The 16,739-nt window shown below is 36.4% G+C and overlaps 1 protein-coding gene across 2 annotated transcripts; it reads left to right on the top strand.

The window, feature by feature from the left end:
- The first annotated feature begins 483 nt into the window (after window positions 1-483).
- Window positions 484-16,078, top strand: LOC137404052 (uncharacterized). Of its 2 annotated transcripts, XM_068090208.1 has the most exons (7): window positions 484-665; window positions 5,949-6,192; window positions 9,966-10,204; window positions 12,639-12,653; window positions 13,465-13,552; window positions 14,564-15,186; window positions 15,337-16,078. In XM_068090208.1, exons 2-7 carry the CDS (start codon window positions 5,958-5,960, stop codon window positions 15,571-15,573), a joined length of 1,437 nt encoding a protein of 478 aa, XP_067946309.1. In that variant the 5' UTR covers window positions 484-665; window positions 5,949-5,957; the 3' UTR covers window positions 15,574-16,078. The 2 variants fall into 2 exon arrangements, with proteins under 2 accessions (XP_067946309.1, XP_067946310.1); XM_068090209.1 differs by lacking the exon at window positions 12,639-12,653.
- Window positions 16,079-16,739: the final 661 nt, after the last annotated feature.

Genomic DNA, 16,739 nt, shown 5'->3' with positions numbered 1-16,739 from the left:
CTTAATCATGCTATGACGCTTCCCTAAACCATCGATAGATACGTAGAATACTAGAATATTTTGTCGCATATAAGTTTTATCCTTTAAAATCAAACTACTTAGATACCCTCGTACAGTTATTCATCAATAATTCATCCTCAGCATAGTGCCTTACTACTAATCTTATCACGGTGCTTTGCATCAGAAATTTTTAATACCGGAGTAGTCCGTCCTTTCACTAGAGCGTATTTTCTCCCTTCCTTTTTCTATCTTCGTATTGGCATCGTAGTAGGTAATGTAAATAAGTACACGTGCTGTATTTTAGAAGTAGGCGTAGATTAAGATGGGAGGGCGTGGTAATGTACTAGAGTCTGTTCTGTCCGACCTTTGATTATGTGACTAACAACAGCTGCTCGGCCTATCAGCTCATCATAAATTTAGAATCCAAGGCTGGCGCTTTGTAATATAGCGATCTCAAGCAGCTGGGCGCATGCTACTTCACTTAGTTTCTTCATTCATCGATCGATTGAACAGCAGTCTCGCGTCGTACATTCCTTAATGCCATTTCATCGTGCTTCCTGTTGTCTACCATATTTTACACATTACAAGATTTTTGGTGTTGTCTTAACAATACAAGAGCTGCCAGAGATACTGTTACGCGCTATATAATTGTGCCGTTTGCCGAGGTTAGTAAACGTTCAGTCGATCAATATTATTTTATTTTCCGCTTTGTTTTGATTTGAGAACTTGATGAATATCTTAATCATAACGATTATGGCTGTTAATGCTTTGTTTCCTTGCTGTGTTTCTTTGTTATTTTTTACCTTGTAAGGACATCTTTGTTTAGAGTTGGCCAACTAAAGAACAATTTTCAAAATTTTCTACGATTGTTTACGCTATCTTATGTTCTCTGAAATTCCATTGTATTGTAGAATTGTACTGATAGTTCGGAGGTAGACAGTCTCTACAAAGTTTAATATGAGCTAAGGCTGACGCCATTATAATGTTTATCTGGAATAGATGAAGCTGAATGCTAACAGTTAATGAAACAAGTTTTCTCTGCTAGAAACATAATTACATTCGGTTCTTCAGGACCTTTAGCCAATCCACTACTGTCTTAAGACATTTTGATCTATAGTAGAGAATGGAAACAATCACGGAAGCCTAAGTATATTAGTGGCCAACTCTATGCAGTACTTAGTATTTATTTGTTGCCTGGTTGTTCCTGGAAAAGTGATATCTTGAACAAGCGTCTTTATGGAATTGTAAGCATATCAGTAATCTTTGTTCATCGGTCTGACCCGTCTCCACGTCTGTTCATATTTTATCATGCTCGTTAAAGCCATGTCTTTGCTGTTCCATTAGTATTCAACACATTAGCAATAAATGTGTCACTTCCTGTCTGATGATTCTCCACTTAGAAGATTTTCATTCCGGTATTCAACTCCAACTGCGCAATTACAATTCTTGTCTGCGGTATGGGTTGACTGCAAGCTCCATTACTTTGAAATAATTAGGCAGCTGTTTAGGAAAATATGTGCTCACGTCAGTTAATTCACATTAACCGGTCTGTGGTTAGCGATTATTTGCCAGTCGTACACTGCTAGCAGGAGTGACGTGTTGAGTATTACACTGGCTTACTCTAGCTCCTAATCAACCTTTTGATCTGGTCTGAGTGCATTCTGTGGTTTTCCTATGCACAGTTTGGTATGTTCCCATTGACATTATGTGGTATTACCGGGGCTAGTTATTTACGTCTGTTCGTATACTACTCATGTTGCTTAGTGCTATTAAATGGTTGGTTGTGAATGTGTCTATTAGCTTCTGTTTATAACCAAATTTATATTGATGTTCTACAAATATGATCCTCTTAAAATGTAAAGTTGGAACAGTTGGTTCATGATACTTGTATGAATTCTTCTCATTTTCTGGGATAAAAATGGTTGAAATAATAGCTGTAACTATTACACATGCTGTGTCAATGTCGTTGGCAAAGATAGATAACTCAGCCTCTTGTGTATGTAAATTATCGACTTAATTTATTATCTTGCAGCATTACTTCTACTTTTTGGCACAATCGGGTCGGTTTTCAGGAATGCTTTTATGGGTAATGTGTCCTTGACGAACTTGACCTTGCAAATTGTATCGATCTACTTGTGTCAATTTAATTTCTGTCAGTTTTTGCTGATATGATCGCTTTATTCGTAGCAATCATCTAATTAACTAAATTTGTGTCAAAGCTTTGACTGTCATAGATTTTTTGTTTCATACATATATGGAAACAATAGATAGTACAATGATGTAGAGAGGTATATTCTGGCGCTTTCCATTTTTAAAGAAATCAGTCCCTTATGTAAAATATGTGCATGTTTATTTGCTTTTAAGATATTTGACTTTGGCTATTAAACTTTGTCATTTTAGATTTATCTTGTTTTGTATCTCTCTAGAGAGGTACTGTTTGTCCTTGACAGCTGTTTGTCCTTAATACTGATTGATAAGTATCACTCGGAATGCTTCAATTAGGCTGATAACAGGGAAATCTATGAGTAATCCATGCTTATCACTTGTCAAACTATTTCATTTGTGACAAGGCAGAAGAGTTTCGCTTTGCTCTTTCCTCTTAGAGTTAGTAAACATGAGTCATTGTTTACCTAATGACGCAAAATGTTATATGGAAATCAATTGAAAGTTTCATTATGGTAGACCATTTAAGCTAGGAATTAATCACTGACATTGGTGGGCTTTTAATATGTCCGCATTGACACTTGTGTGACCTTCAGAGACCGCTGCAAACATGCGCACGTGGTATTCAATAGCGCAGACAACTATGTCGTTTAAGGACACGGCACATGAAAGTATAGAATTTATTTTATTTCCTGTTCGTTAGATGTAGTTTTTAATAACATACCTAATCGTTGAAGACGAGACAGTTGAATTGCCTTTGGTAGACAGAGTACTCCGTAAAAATGTTGTTCTTGGCTATGAATATAAACAAGTTTATGTTTGTTCGCAATAGTGATTTTGGTCAATATAAACAGGTCTTGCTATCTGGTGACCTTTGCATTTTGCTTTTCCAAATGTAATGGAAGTAGAAAATGTTAATTACAATTGAATCTGCTAATGTTTGCATTGTGCAACATGATGAAAACTTGCAAATACCGAGGTTTGTTTTACCCCATATTCATTACAGCTCTCGATGAAAATCATTCGCTACAACTATTCATGCTTGTGCAAGACTAACGTCTCCCACCAGGCCAAACGTCTGCATATCGTGCATAATGCAAATATTCCATGCCCACACACCGTTTCGCCTTGATTGTTATGCTGCCTTGCGTCGATGCCTTTCTAAAGAATGACATGAAGAGTGGATCAGGTATACCTGTAACTCGATATCGCAAATCAATCTTTTGTGCTTTGACTTGATTACAAAAAGAAACTGTCATGATGATGCTTAGACAAGATAATCACTGTGTTTCCATGAGGCGGATTTGGAGTTATCCACCCGTTGAGTTACCGTGCGATTAGTAGTTCAATGGACATTCGCATGGTGTGGACTAATCTGGACCCTTTGTTAAAAAAGATGTCAACAAGAAAGTCAACAGAAAGCACGAAATGAGAGCGACTGAAATGTAAAAATGTTTAAAATGGAATAGCTTGCACGGCATTTTCTTGTGCATCATCCACTAGTTCTGTTTCCATCACTCGCAGGTATGAAACATTCGATAAAAATTTGCCAGTAACGAAACTCGCGGATTTGCAGATTTTTGCCGATTCCATCTTGCATATTGACTCAAATCCGCTGATTAACCGCATGATAGGAACATAGTGAATGAGGAGTCGTTTGCACTTTGATGCATCAATGGAGCTAATTTTTCATCTAAGATGAATGGCTGAAGTTTTGTTGAAAATATGTAAGGAGATGAATCTGAAAGATTGAGCAGAATAAGATGTAAGATTGTTGTATTTGCCAGTTTATCTTTGATCCCTAGCACGGTTGGCTTTTTGCGATCAAATTCATAGTATCTCAGTCTGTTTGCCGATGAACTTTAAAGGAGTAACAATAGCGATTATGGAACCAATCAACCGCTTTTTTTGATGTCATCAAGTCGTTTGCACATGCGCTCGTTCACGAAAAAGCCGCCATTTTTGTAGAAAACGATCGTTTTTCTTTGATTTATTAGTACTTTCAAGAGTTGTTTTGATACTATAATAAAGAATTGCAAACAAAAACATCGTTTTCAAATTATCATTGCAAAAGCTTCGTGTTTCTAACGATAAAATTGTCTATAAAGATGGCCGACAACGATAAATTGACGCCACGAAAAAATGAAGGATATGTCAAGGTCAGCTGCAATGATAGATTGTTCATCCTGGTGTTTCGGGTAATCTTCTGGCCGTGTTTATTGCTTTGCAGGTGTTACGGCTACCTTTTGGAACAATTGGATTGGGTCAAGCTTTGGGGCTGACTTTATTCCATAAGCAATATTTTCGCTATTTCAAACTGTGATGAATTCATTTCGGTCGATTTTCACTGACGCAATGTCGGTCCACGGCTGTTTTTATCAAGTTTACCGATGAGCGACGATCACTAAGTGAGCACGACCTGCGTCTAACTTATTGTTTACATCAACAACTCTTGTGAACTACTAACCGCTAGTAGCGGTCAACTCCGCTATGTTTCATTCTCACCACATCTAGCGTGGGTGGAGGTGGCAGGGCGTCGCTTGTTAGCTTGTTGACTCGCAGATAAATAAAAACTGCTCACTTCGTGTCTTGTATTGTAAGTGTATAATTGGTAGAAATAGTTCCCTATATTCCTCCAACTTAATCATGCGTGTCAACTCAGTTCCCAACCATTCTGTTTCCCTTAATGGATTGAGTAATCGTGGGTGTTGCATGGAGTGATGTTTACACAGAGATTTTTTTCAAAAGAGAAGATGTTCATGTTTGGATTACATGTTCTCATTTTTCGCGGTTTGTTGGGACCGTCCTACTTAGGGAAAAGTGAAAATCAGCGAAATAGCAACTAATAAACTCAAATCTAATTAAGTCACTTTTTTTATTAATCATAAACATTTTCCACTTCTTAGGTTCATTAGACAATTAAAGTTCATTCAAGAGCCATGATGAAGGCTGTCATTGGCGGTTTGCACTTTCACAGTTCACACAATGTAACGGGTCAATGGCAAACCGTGATGACTGCTATCATGGTAATGCTCGGTGAGGGATCTCATTGAGCCAGAGTATAATAGAGAGAGAGAAAGAGATTCATTATGAATTTATTTTTTCAACATTTCTAATGATTATTTTACGCCGTGAAGTACTGAGGCCATGAAAGCTGAAAGCTGATCTACAAAGTAGCTAGGAAGTACTGTAGCTTTAAATATTCAATTACTGTTTCAGAACTTCACCTGTTTAGTTTAAATCTATACGCTGACTATAGCAAGTTCAAGATGTACTTGCACTAAATTTTCATTTGATTTTATCAGAAAGTATAGGTATTATTCTATCATTTGTGATTGTTTTTAATGTTTGAGATGATCTGACTGCTAAGATGTTTCAAGATAAAAATGATAGAATAATTACCTATACTTTCTGATAAAATTAATTACAATTTTGTGTGCCGGTACATCTTTAAAGATAAATTGTAGTGTTATAGGTTACAAAGGGAAGCAATAAGCTATTCCGTTTTATTTACCGCAACAAATAGAGCGCGGTATTTGCATTTGATGCTTGCAAACTCGAGAATAGCTTTGGTCATATACAAACTTTTGCAGATTGCTTCGTTTTTGTACTAATTCATGTGATCCCTGAATCTGGAAAATTTAATAAAAAATAATTTTCTAATATGTTTGTTATTTAACAAACATATTAGAAAATGATTTTTTCAAGTAATCGCCTCTCGTTTACCTTTCAACATTGAGTTTGATAGCGTCTGCATATCCATGTAAGTTTATATTCTCTTTCAGGCGACAGGCATGATTGGCTGGAGCATCGTAAGCATATTTAAGCCATGGTATTGGTTCACGAGGCTGTGGCCAACGACCAATGGCGGTACAGAGTCTCCTCTTTTCACTTCGACAGACATGACAGACACGACAGACACGTATAACATAACCCAAGATTCATGCTCCAAGTGTAACAGGTTCCTATCTTATCATAGCAAGAACAATGGCTACTGCAGTTTCCACAATGTGGCTTGGACTCTTGGAAGTGAGTCAATGGATACACTAAAGATTTTAGAGTGTCTAGGGTGGCTGGATGAGGTTTAGGAATGGGGAAAAGTGCAGTTTTTAATGTACAAGTTGGCATGACATGATTATAATTTACAAAACTAGATATTCTATAGACATAGATGTTTCACGATGGACAAAGTGATTTGTCTGTTTGTCATCGGTCAAATTAGACCATTTTTGGTTTTTACAGCGAAATTAGCTGCCAATGTTTTTAACTATATTTTTAATTTAAAAGTTTTAATATGGTTTAAACTTTCTTAATTATTGAAAAGAATTGCATAAATCATTATTTGTCAAAATTATTACAGTAAATAGTTGCAGTTAAGTTTCAATGCAATAGCTTTGTCAAACATATTACAATATGGTCGTGCAAAAATCGCGTAGAAGTCCAGCAGCGAACGTCTTGTAAGAGTGCCTCTAGGTAGGTTAAGGAGTTATCCTTCAGTGAATATGTTTGCTATGAATGTATCTAGAGGGCCAACTTTATGAGTAACTCTATGAATTTGAGTTCTTGCAGGCTAAATCACTTGTATAAATATCACAACCGCCCTTATGGCCCTCATCAGTTTGTCAGTGAGAGATTAAGTCACTTAAAACTACCAAGTTGACGGAACAAACACCAATCATGAACGTGCTTTATTTGTATCACTGCGGACCATTTCTGTTTGCACAAATTTTAGTTTGTTTATTGGTTTTTTTAAAGGAAACTGGTACGCCATGCATAAATTCTGCGCTGTGATTGGCCAATTGATGTTGAATTTTATTGGATAATTCAAAAAGTGAAAAAATAGCATGTTAGAACTTGCTTAGTATAGACGATCAACTGTCAATCTTCATTGTTAGTTTTTTAAAGATTTTGACTTATAAAACTACAGGAATCTCTCACTACTTGGCAGTTTTCGAGACTTCAATACTGGATAAAAACAATAAATAAAAAGTAAGAAGTATTAAAAAAATGAAATACATAAATTTCTCTCATACTCTGGTTGAGGGAGATCTCTCCACGAGCATAAGTCGTCACAGTTCCCTGTTTTCCTTTGTTACCCGTTTGTGAAATTTAAAAGTGCAAATTGCTTGTGATGCCCTTCATTATCCCTCTAAAATATTCTCACTCATCAAAACTGTCTGATAAACCCAGAAAAAAGAGGAAAATGCGCACAACTAAGGAAAAAGTTGCCTTATAAAATATAGCTTATTAGTTTATGTTTTACGAATTTTCACTTATCGCGGAAGTCCGCTGGTGCAGACTAATCGCAAAAAGTGGTTACTGTATCATCATTGCGACACTTGTCAACCTTTTTTTAGGTTTTTCATTTCATCTCTTTAAGTTATGCATTTAAACATGCAACACGGCAGTTAAATAAAAAAATATTATAAATGTTTGGATATTGCAAACGCGTGCTGCCATTATTGGTTATTAACTGACAAGTCATTGTAAAGTGGAAACAGAAGCTGTGAAACACAAGATAAGGTGTGTTGTATCGGTTAATAGTCTGTAAGCTGTGTAGGTATTGCTAACACTTGTTCAAGTGTGATACTATCAGATACGTATCATTGAAGTTAATGGTTCATATTGTCCGTTGCCATGGTGAGCTGTCAAGCGGGCATCGTGGCAGCCGTGATTGTCTTTTGGTTAAATTATATCCTAACTCGGGGATGAGCTTATACAAGATGGTTAGTAGATCTTATCAGAAAGTATCAGTATTTTTCTATCATTTGCTTTTGATTTTTGAGGTGATCTGATTACCAGGATGTTTCAAAGTCATGCCTTTAAATGCCCAGCAACTGGAGTCCTTGTGACTGTATCGATATGGGAGCTCTCTATACTTTGCAGCAATACTGGTAGATCGGGCAGCAGCCCTAATGCTGCCTGCGTGCCTTCACTGTTTAGCTATCTAATTTTATACAGAAAGTGCATCGATTTGGTATACTTGGTTATTGATTACTAATTTGTCACTAAACGGTATACTCATTGAACCGTTAGCAACACAACATTCATTCATCTGTGCTCATTGATTATTGATACCTAATTGATTCGGAGGCTCTGCGGGCCAAAGGTTCTTACAGGCCAGTTAGTTCAATCCATAGCGGCTGCAAGCTATTCAACAAAGCCACACGTATGATGTTTATTAGGTCCTTGGAAAGTTCGGGTCAATAGGGTCACACCCGCTGCTGTGGAGTGTTGTTAGTACAGGGTGTAGCTTTTTTCAGGGTGTAGATAGACTTTTACAGGGTGTAGCTTCTTTCTCTGACTACTTGGTCAGGCCCAGTATGTTAAACTTGTTCCGTGAGAATCATATGGCGTGGTGTGACTCAGATTAAGTGGGTGTGGAAGGTGGTCCATCCATCACCTGCTCTAGGAATACAAGAAGATTACATGTTTCATCATACTGCTGTTATTCGCCATGTCTTCTTAATTAGTACACCAACTTTCTCAATAAGGTGTTGAAAATAAACTTACTCAAAATCTAAGTAGATTTTATCAGAAAGTATTGGTATCTTTCTATCATTTGTGATTGTTTTTAATGTTTGAAGTGATCTGACTACCAGGATGTTTCAAGATTAAAATCAACAAAATTTGATCACGGTTAAAGCACTCCGATAAAGTGAGATTATGATGTCTATAGTTGCAAAGGAACCAACAGAATAGAGACGCGTAACGCTGCAACTTGAACGCAATAGTGGATATCAACTATAGCAACACGATAGCCGATATCAACTTTGGCTATGATAGCAACTAAATGACATCATTTTGGCAAGTATTTTTTCCAACCGTATTAACCTCAATCAAGTTTTGTCGATTTTAATCTTGAAACATCCTGGCAGTCAGATCACCTCAAACATTAAAAACAATCACAAATGATAGAAAAATACCGACACTTTCTGATAAAATCTACTAAAATTATGTTTAAGTTCACCTTTGAACCTTCTTTTACAATTTTACATTTTTTAAAGTCAGCCAAACAAATATCAAAGCACTACTGTTCACTGGAAATGCTGACTTGTACAGTAGTGATAATTCACTTGTTTATGTCTTGCTGGGGATTTCTGCATTAATTAGAAAGTGCCGGAAACTAAAAATCCCCGTTCTCCTCATTCAATGAATGAGAGCAGGAAGTAACTAGTTAGTTGTAGACAAGCTTGGTATTTATGATAAAATGACCTACAGAGGAACAAATACACATTTGTTGGGTATTATGTTGAAATAAAAAATAGGTCACATTGCTTGAGTATTGTAATTCGTTCAATCTGTTTCCTGGTTGTCATGGCACTTGCATGACCTTTACAATATAGTTGCAGAAATTGTTTTGGTTGGTATACAGCAATTCCTATTGCAGCTGAAGTTCTTGGGTAGCCTGTGAATGAATAAATGAAAAGTCTTGCCCGACATTGCCTATCAATGAAATTGATACTTTGAGGTAATGTAAGTGGAGAGGTGTTGCAGTAATTGCAAAGTTGCAAACCCAAAATTGAACTAGCAAATAGTTATGTGCTGTTTGAGATGAGGAAGTGAAACTGCTGTTTAAGTATCTTGGTAGCCTTCAGTCAATAAAAGCTGAGTAACACAGGGTTAATCATTAAGGCGACAGGGTAAGATAACTCCTATATAGATATGTGAAGAGTGAGAAAAATGCTTTAGAACACGGCGGTAACTAGTATGGAGTTTCTAAATAATGCGAAAATTGCTATTGTATAGGTAAATATGTCTGGAGATGAATTTAGGTGACTACTAAATGTGTATTTCTGTAGCAACAAACCGATCATTCGAGATGTTCCGAAACCCATTTGAAATGTGGCTGAGGTCCCGCTGTGGAGGCGATATGGAAGAAGGGCAAATCAGTACTAATCTTCTCACGCTGTCCTCATTCATGCATTACGCTGAGACGCACTCTCAGGCTCATGGTAATGCCTATGACTTTTGTGACGAGTCGTTCTGTGACTATAGGATGGTGCACGACTTCCTGTTAGATATGAGGCTACAGGCCAAGGTGAGTGCTACAGACTTGGCATTAGAGCTAAAGGTTAAATTCCTAAAGTATGACATAATATGGAGATGTGAGAATAATTTAGCAGAGTTGTAGGTGACCATATGTTTGTTTAACCCTCTATTAATGCTTTGAAGAGTCAATGAAGAGTTGAACAGGAAATTGCTTAGTAGTTTTTAATCAGTGTTTTATTGGCTTGTGTTAGCCTAACCTCCTCTAGATTTTATCTATGAGCTAACAGTTTTAGCATCTATATTATTATTGTCATTATTATTGTCTCAAAACAGGAAGTAAAGATTGTCACTAATCTTTTTTTTAATTGTTAGAAATGCCTTACAAAAAACTTAGCATTTGTAACAATTCAGTGATAGTTTAACGACCTGGGTGGGCCAGTGCTGAAGTGCTAAACTGGGCACAAGCAGGCCATGTTTCCATAGGGCGCTATGGTATAGCGATGGTTGTGTGTCACCTGATGTCAAGATTGTTTTTGCAAGAGCCCAATCACGTAGTCGAGGAACGTTTCAATTTCAGGGTTCGTCCATGCAGCTTTCTCTCATGTCATTTTTAGTTTCAAGTAAAAACACATAGATTAGAGCAACAACAAAAATTTTAGATTCCAACAACAGAAATTACTGCTTATTAAGCAACAGGAACGCAAGACCTATGCGCGTGCACAAGTGTGACGCCATTGGTTGCTAAGGCATTTTTGTGCCATTTTCATGGCACAAAGATGGCACTCTGTGTGGGTGTTTTGCTTCCTAACAGCGACACTGAATCAGAATGAGAGTTTCCTGTTTCCTGTTTGTAGCGGCATATAGGGGTGTGTCACTATGCTATCGCTGCATGGCAACTTAGCAAAATTCACTCAATCGGTTAGAGTATCAGTCTGATAAGCTGAATGTTCTGGGTTTATCATTTCTGACAAGTCAAAATTGACTCAAAGTTTCCTTTCGTTAAATACGAATCTGAGAGTCCTCTTAAATGAATCCCAAATGAAGCTGATTTCAGATAAAAAGAATTATAATATAAATTGTAATCTGTCCACTGAGGTCCACTCATTTCAACAAATCAAATATATGTAAGTTATCTCTCACTCATCAATTACGAAGGCATCATAGCGTACATTACAATGCCATGGTCTTGTTTAACATAACCTAGTATTTACTTCAAAGTTTTAACATCTGGATATGTTCAAAAATCCAAGTTGTCCACCAAATTCATGCAGGTTAAGGAACTGCATCAGAGTGTCACATTGCTATTGCTATTCTCTCAAAAATGTATTGAGTATCAACTTTATCAAATTGTTGTCACCAAAATATTCTGGCAATGACCCTTTTTATTCTAACATTATCTGATGGTAATGCATCTTTTTAAGGTTAAAATTATATGAAAAATGACAATTTTATTCACATGAATAAGTTCTTGATTAATTTTTAAATACATTGAAATTAGGACCTTTTATTGGCTTCTTTTTTGGTAAAATAGCTTTTTTCTTGTTATTTCTGGTGTGTAGGCTAATTCAGAGATAGTCATAATTTTAAAATGGTAATATCATAATATGCAGCTTGAAGACCATTTTATAAATTCATATAAATAAGGACTTTATTATTCAAATAACTTAAATCGGCAACTATCATTGGCTACTTTTTTGTTAAAATGATCTTTTTTTTATATAACATATTATATATAAATATGTTATATATTATAGGACATATTTATATATGTCATTTGCTACAACTGATGTATAACTCAGAGATAGTCATTCAGAAATAATAATAAAAATAATAAAATAGCTAATTCAGAACTAGTCATAATTTTAAAATGGTAAATGTGTAAATTGAAGATTGGTTCTTTAGCATCAAAGTAGAGCATCACTTGCTTCTTAGGAATGCTGCATCAGCCAGCACAATACTGACTGTAGTACTCATCTATGTTACACAATTGTTATGTTCAGGGGAAGTCTTGCTTCCATAACTAAATAACAATCAGAAACTACATTTATAGATTCGTGCTAATGTTCGCAGAGGAGTTGAGAAACTATTTGTGGTACTCTCATCGCATAAGTTGCACAAATGCACCCGCAATATGGAAGCTTCTAGAATTGTTGTAGTATGTAAACTAATAGGATAGAACTCATTTCATATAAGGCTCTAGTACTGTATGTGTATAAACCACAAGTTATGATTAATTTTACAACAGCAGGCGTTGTTGAAAAGTTGGAGTTGTCTGCTTCCGTATTCAATAGGAGACAATTATTAGTTTCAAGAATCTGTATTACAACAATGCAAGGTTTATCATTTCCCATTTAAATGGGAAATGATAATGGAGTACTTTTCTATTTATAATTTACTTTCTCATACTTGAAATGGATAATACAGCATATTGTATAAATTAGTATAGCAGACTTTGGGTAACGCTAGTATTATGTATGATATAGGAAGGTGACACACAGGTGAGTTGGCTGCACGGAAATGGTGCTGTACGCAATGCTTTCCAACCGCTTTCAGATTGATGTCGCATTTTAAATTATTTTCTTGTTCCTCTACCAGGTCTAGTGGGCTTGTGTGTTGTTTTAGTTGCAAAAATGTAGCTATTCCAGTTTTTGCATGATTCACCATACTGTAGGAGTAGAAAACCCCCAAATATCATGGAATGCAAGCATGATTTATCTGTTCTACTAATATTTTTCCTTTAGCTAACAATGATGTGCAAGTCTGTGGCTGTTAGTTGTTGCCTCTTGCACATAATGACCTCTGTGGCGCTCCGTAGCTTGGACTCACTTGATCACTTGCTCTAGTTCCATCAGTAATAATAATTTTTAAGGCACTAAGGCTACTAAAACTGTCGTCGCATTTGACTAACTAACTATTTTTGCTGTGTTCAACTGGGTCAATCTAATGACGTTGTCATTGGCTGAGCATACAAGACTTAATGGTAAAAAAGTGCAGCTTGTTTCTTTAATTAGATTAAGTGGGATGTATTTCTATTACTTTAGCATAGAGGATGTCAGCATTGAAGTTCAGCGAAGTGCTTCTTGGTTTGGTTAATTAGGGCAATTTTAAGGTATTTTCACTACATTATTCTAGTATACAAATGATGAAGAGGGCAGACAAATCTCAACTTTTTAAAATTTTTTTATTGTGTTCTCCGATTCATTTTATCACGTTTCGTAAATTCTATAATTTCATTGCCATCTTGATTGTATTTTGGCAGTCCTCGATCAATTTTTAGCTAGTAATTGTTATTCATGACGGTTTTTGCAGGAGAGACACACAGTTGAGACAGAGCTGAGGATATGTGACGCTATGCAGCGGTTTATTGAGTTTCGGAAATTCCAATTGCCAATCAAAGGTAAGAATTAACTAAATATTTTTCAAGAACTTTTTAGCTGCAAGTTATTTAGTTGTAAATTTGTTTTAAAATTTGTTTACTAATATTGTTACGGTTCTGCGTGGTCTGGTAAGTCAGAGGATTGAGGTAAACTGGATGATTTTGTTAGTAACTTTGCGGTTTCAAACCACTTAAGATAAAAAAAACCATGTACTGTACTTTTCGGACTATTAGCCGCTACTTTTTGCTGATGTTTCAGCGGCTTATATAAGAGTGTGGCTATTCGCTAGTTTTTTCTTTCACCGCTAGGGTGCATCAACCGGAATCTCCAATCAGTGCGCCTTTAGCGGTGAAAGAAAAAACGAAATAATGCCTAACGGGACTGTTCCGTTTTAACAGCAAAGTTGCTACCGTGTTAAAAATCACCGTCCTGAGTTCTGCGGCCTATACAAAGGTGCGGCCTATGTATAAACATGTTTTATTATCGTTTTTTTTTAATATAAATCAGATCCGGCTTATATAAGGGTCTGGTTAATAGTCTGAAAACTACGGTATTTTGCCAAGTTCACCTGTCATATTTACCAAAGATTTATTTGTACAGGCTGCAGTACAGAGAGCATACAGTCGTAGCAAGTAGCATATAGCCATTTCTCATTTTTTGCATTTGTGTTAGGACATGACTAGTTAGTTGTAGAGCACTACTGGTATGCTTACTGCCGTATTTCTGCCAAAATAAGAGTACTTGCGTACATGCTTTTGAAAGATAACAGAAAGTGACAAAATTCATATAAGCCATCGTTAAACATGGAAAATTTTCTGTTAAACTGTTAAATTCATTTTTAGTCCCACAGATATGTTTTCATATTTTTGTTTTTATAGTATTTTTGAGTTTCTCGACTACCCTAAATATCGGTAGCTGTTTTTGTAACACTTTATCTATTTTGGACAGTTTTATTGCAATGGTGCTCATAGATTATCTGGGATGGTTTGGAGCCTTGTCTAAAAGTATACCAACTGAACTGTTTTTTCTAGGAATAATAGAGAACAGATACTCCGCCACCGAAAGAGTTTTGCAGACATACAAAAGTCATCTCTTGGCCAACAGTAGAGGAACTGTAGACCTGCAGAAGATAGCAATATCCTCTGCAGGCGTAAAGGCGGCAATTGGCCATTTTATGCCTCAATTCGACATCATCATAGACTATCTCCAATGCTGTCAAAATGTGCGCTCTATGGAAAATGGCTGTGACATCGAGTTTACCACCTCTTTTCTTTGTCTCTTTCTGTACAGTCTCATGCCAGAACATTTGTCAAGCCTTCATATGCTTCGAGTTCGTGACCTTCACCTCAATTCTGACAGTGACGCTGTTTGTGATGATCAACGTTCTGCGTTTACCGAGTTGCCTCAGTTTGTGAGTAGGAGTTGCGAGGACCTGGCCAGCCCTATTGAGGCGTCCGCCTGTATCGGAAAGCTGCAAAAGTGCCTGACCTTGGATGAGCAAGTGAAAGCTGTAGTAAGCTCTTACGTAACCTTCATACGACCTCGAATATCCAAAACTAATGACTATGTTTTGCTTAGTAGCTCGGCTCTTGGTCTAACCTGTGCTGAGGTGGAGGAGCGGATTGTGACTCTCGTCTACAGAGTGACTGGCAAGGTAGAAACTTAGGCAATCACTGTTATCTCAGTATATGAAAATACTTCGCGATCTCTAATTTGTGCTTTGTTGCAAATATTATTTTGAATGCCTAGATATACATAGTAGCATAATCTGGCGAGATTTCATCATTATGACAATTTTTTTTAGGTAACAAATTTGGTAGGAAGGTTTGAAGAAGAGATTGAGCCGCTACCAATGAGATCTCTACCTTCTCCATTAAAGAGAGGAAGGGTAACTTCAGTAACAAAGAATTTGACAGTTCCTGTGAAGCGACAAAAGACAGTTGTAAGCTCATCCACACCTAGGCGAAATCGACGACATTTCGTTAAAAAGATTTTCAACAAATATTCCATGAGTAAAAAGTGGAGGAAAGGAAGGAGGTAGAATTATTGTCGCAGCTCTTTAGACAGCCTCACTTAGCAACCGGTGTCGTCCTCCAATCATCGCATAGAAATCAGCTGGAAGCACGAAATGATTAGTTGGACTTTGGCCTTCATGACTATGTAGTAATTAAAGACTGTGTGACCTCTATTGTGTAATATAACTCCATTCTGCTTAATCAATATGCTCAGACTGTAGGTTCTCATACCAAACTATATATTTATTAGATTGTCTTTTTCTACCATGACACTAACATAATTTAATATGAAGCATTTTTGTGCAAATCAAATCTCTATTTCTGTAGAATTTATTAAAATAATATAATATATGTTTGATTTTTGTTGCGTTGCGAATATAATTGTATAATATTTTTGCACTTAATTTAGATAGTGGTGTTATGATCAAACCGTGAACTGCCAGCTATATGTATATTCAGAATTTCTTTTCTAACATTGTCAGTGATGTTTTCAGATATTTTTGTAATAACAATAGATTTGTAACAAAGTGACAGCCTTGTGATGCCCTGGATTTCTTTTATGTTTAATCATATAGTCTGCAGGAGGCTAAATCTCAGGATCCAGATGCTAAATTCTCAATCGAGTAGCCATTTCTAGGATTTCTTTTATTACCAATCAGATAGTCTGCAGGCGTGCGTTTAAAAGGCTGGTTCACAGGAACCAGATGGAGTTTTAAAACCAAATATTTTCAGTGGCGTGACGGAAGGCACGGAGCATATGCGTCAGAAGTTTGAATGAAATCGGTCAAATTATGTAAAAACGCATGTTTACGCACAAACTAACACGCAGACACACACAATGACAAAGGATTTATTGGCATTGATGCAGCTCAGAAGTAGTAATTTTGTTTCTTCAGATTTGTCGTGCAATTTTTGGGATCTTTCGTGTCAATTCATTGTTTTGTACAAAATTATCAGGTAGTACGCAAGCAAAGAGAAAATTTATACCTTGTACGTAAGCATCAAATTAACAAGGAAATTGCGTTATTGCGTAAGACGCAAATGCATGGTGTCTATTGATCAACTGCTAGATAAACACAATCATGTGTAAACAGCAGTTGAAGTACAAACAAAACCCTTTCTTAGGTGTGTTAAACTGTGTACAAACAATAATATTCATGGTTAGCGATTGCTGACGGTAATGGATCGAATA

This window comes from Watersipora subatra, chromosome 9 (assembly GCF_963576615.1).
Source record: "Watersipora subatra chromosome 9, tzWatSuba1.1, whole genome shotgun sequence".
In the NCBI taxonomy this organism is placed as follows: domain Eukaryota; kingdom Metazoa; phylum Bryozoa; class Gymnolaemata; order Cheilostomatida; family Watersiporidae; genus Watersipora; species Watersipora subatra.
This window is presented reverse-complemented; position numbering and strand designations above follow the sequence as displayed.

Bases quoted from the DNA above. Each gene is read 5' to 3' on its own strand.
- LOC137404052 (XM_068090208.1), top strand. From the start codon at position 5,958: ATGATTGGCTGGAGCATCGTAAGCATATTTAAGCCATGGTATTGGTTC. The intron at 6,193-9,965 runs GTGAGTCAATGG...GTATTTCTGTAG, and splicing joins TGTGGCTTGGACTCTTGGAA to CAACAAACCGATCATTCGAG. The intron at 13,553-14,563 runs GTAAGAATTAAC...TGTTTTTTCTAG, and splicing joins ATTCCAATTGCCAATCAAAG to GAATAATAGAGAACAGATAC.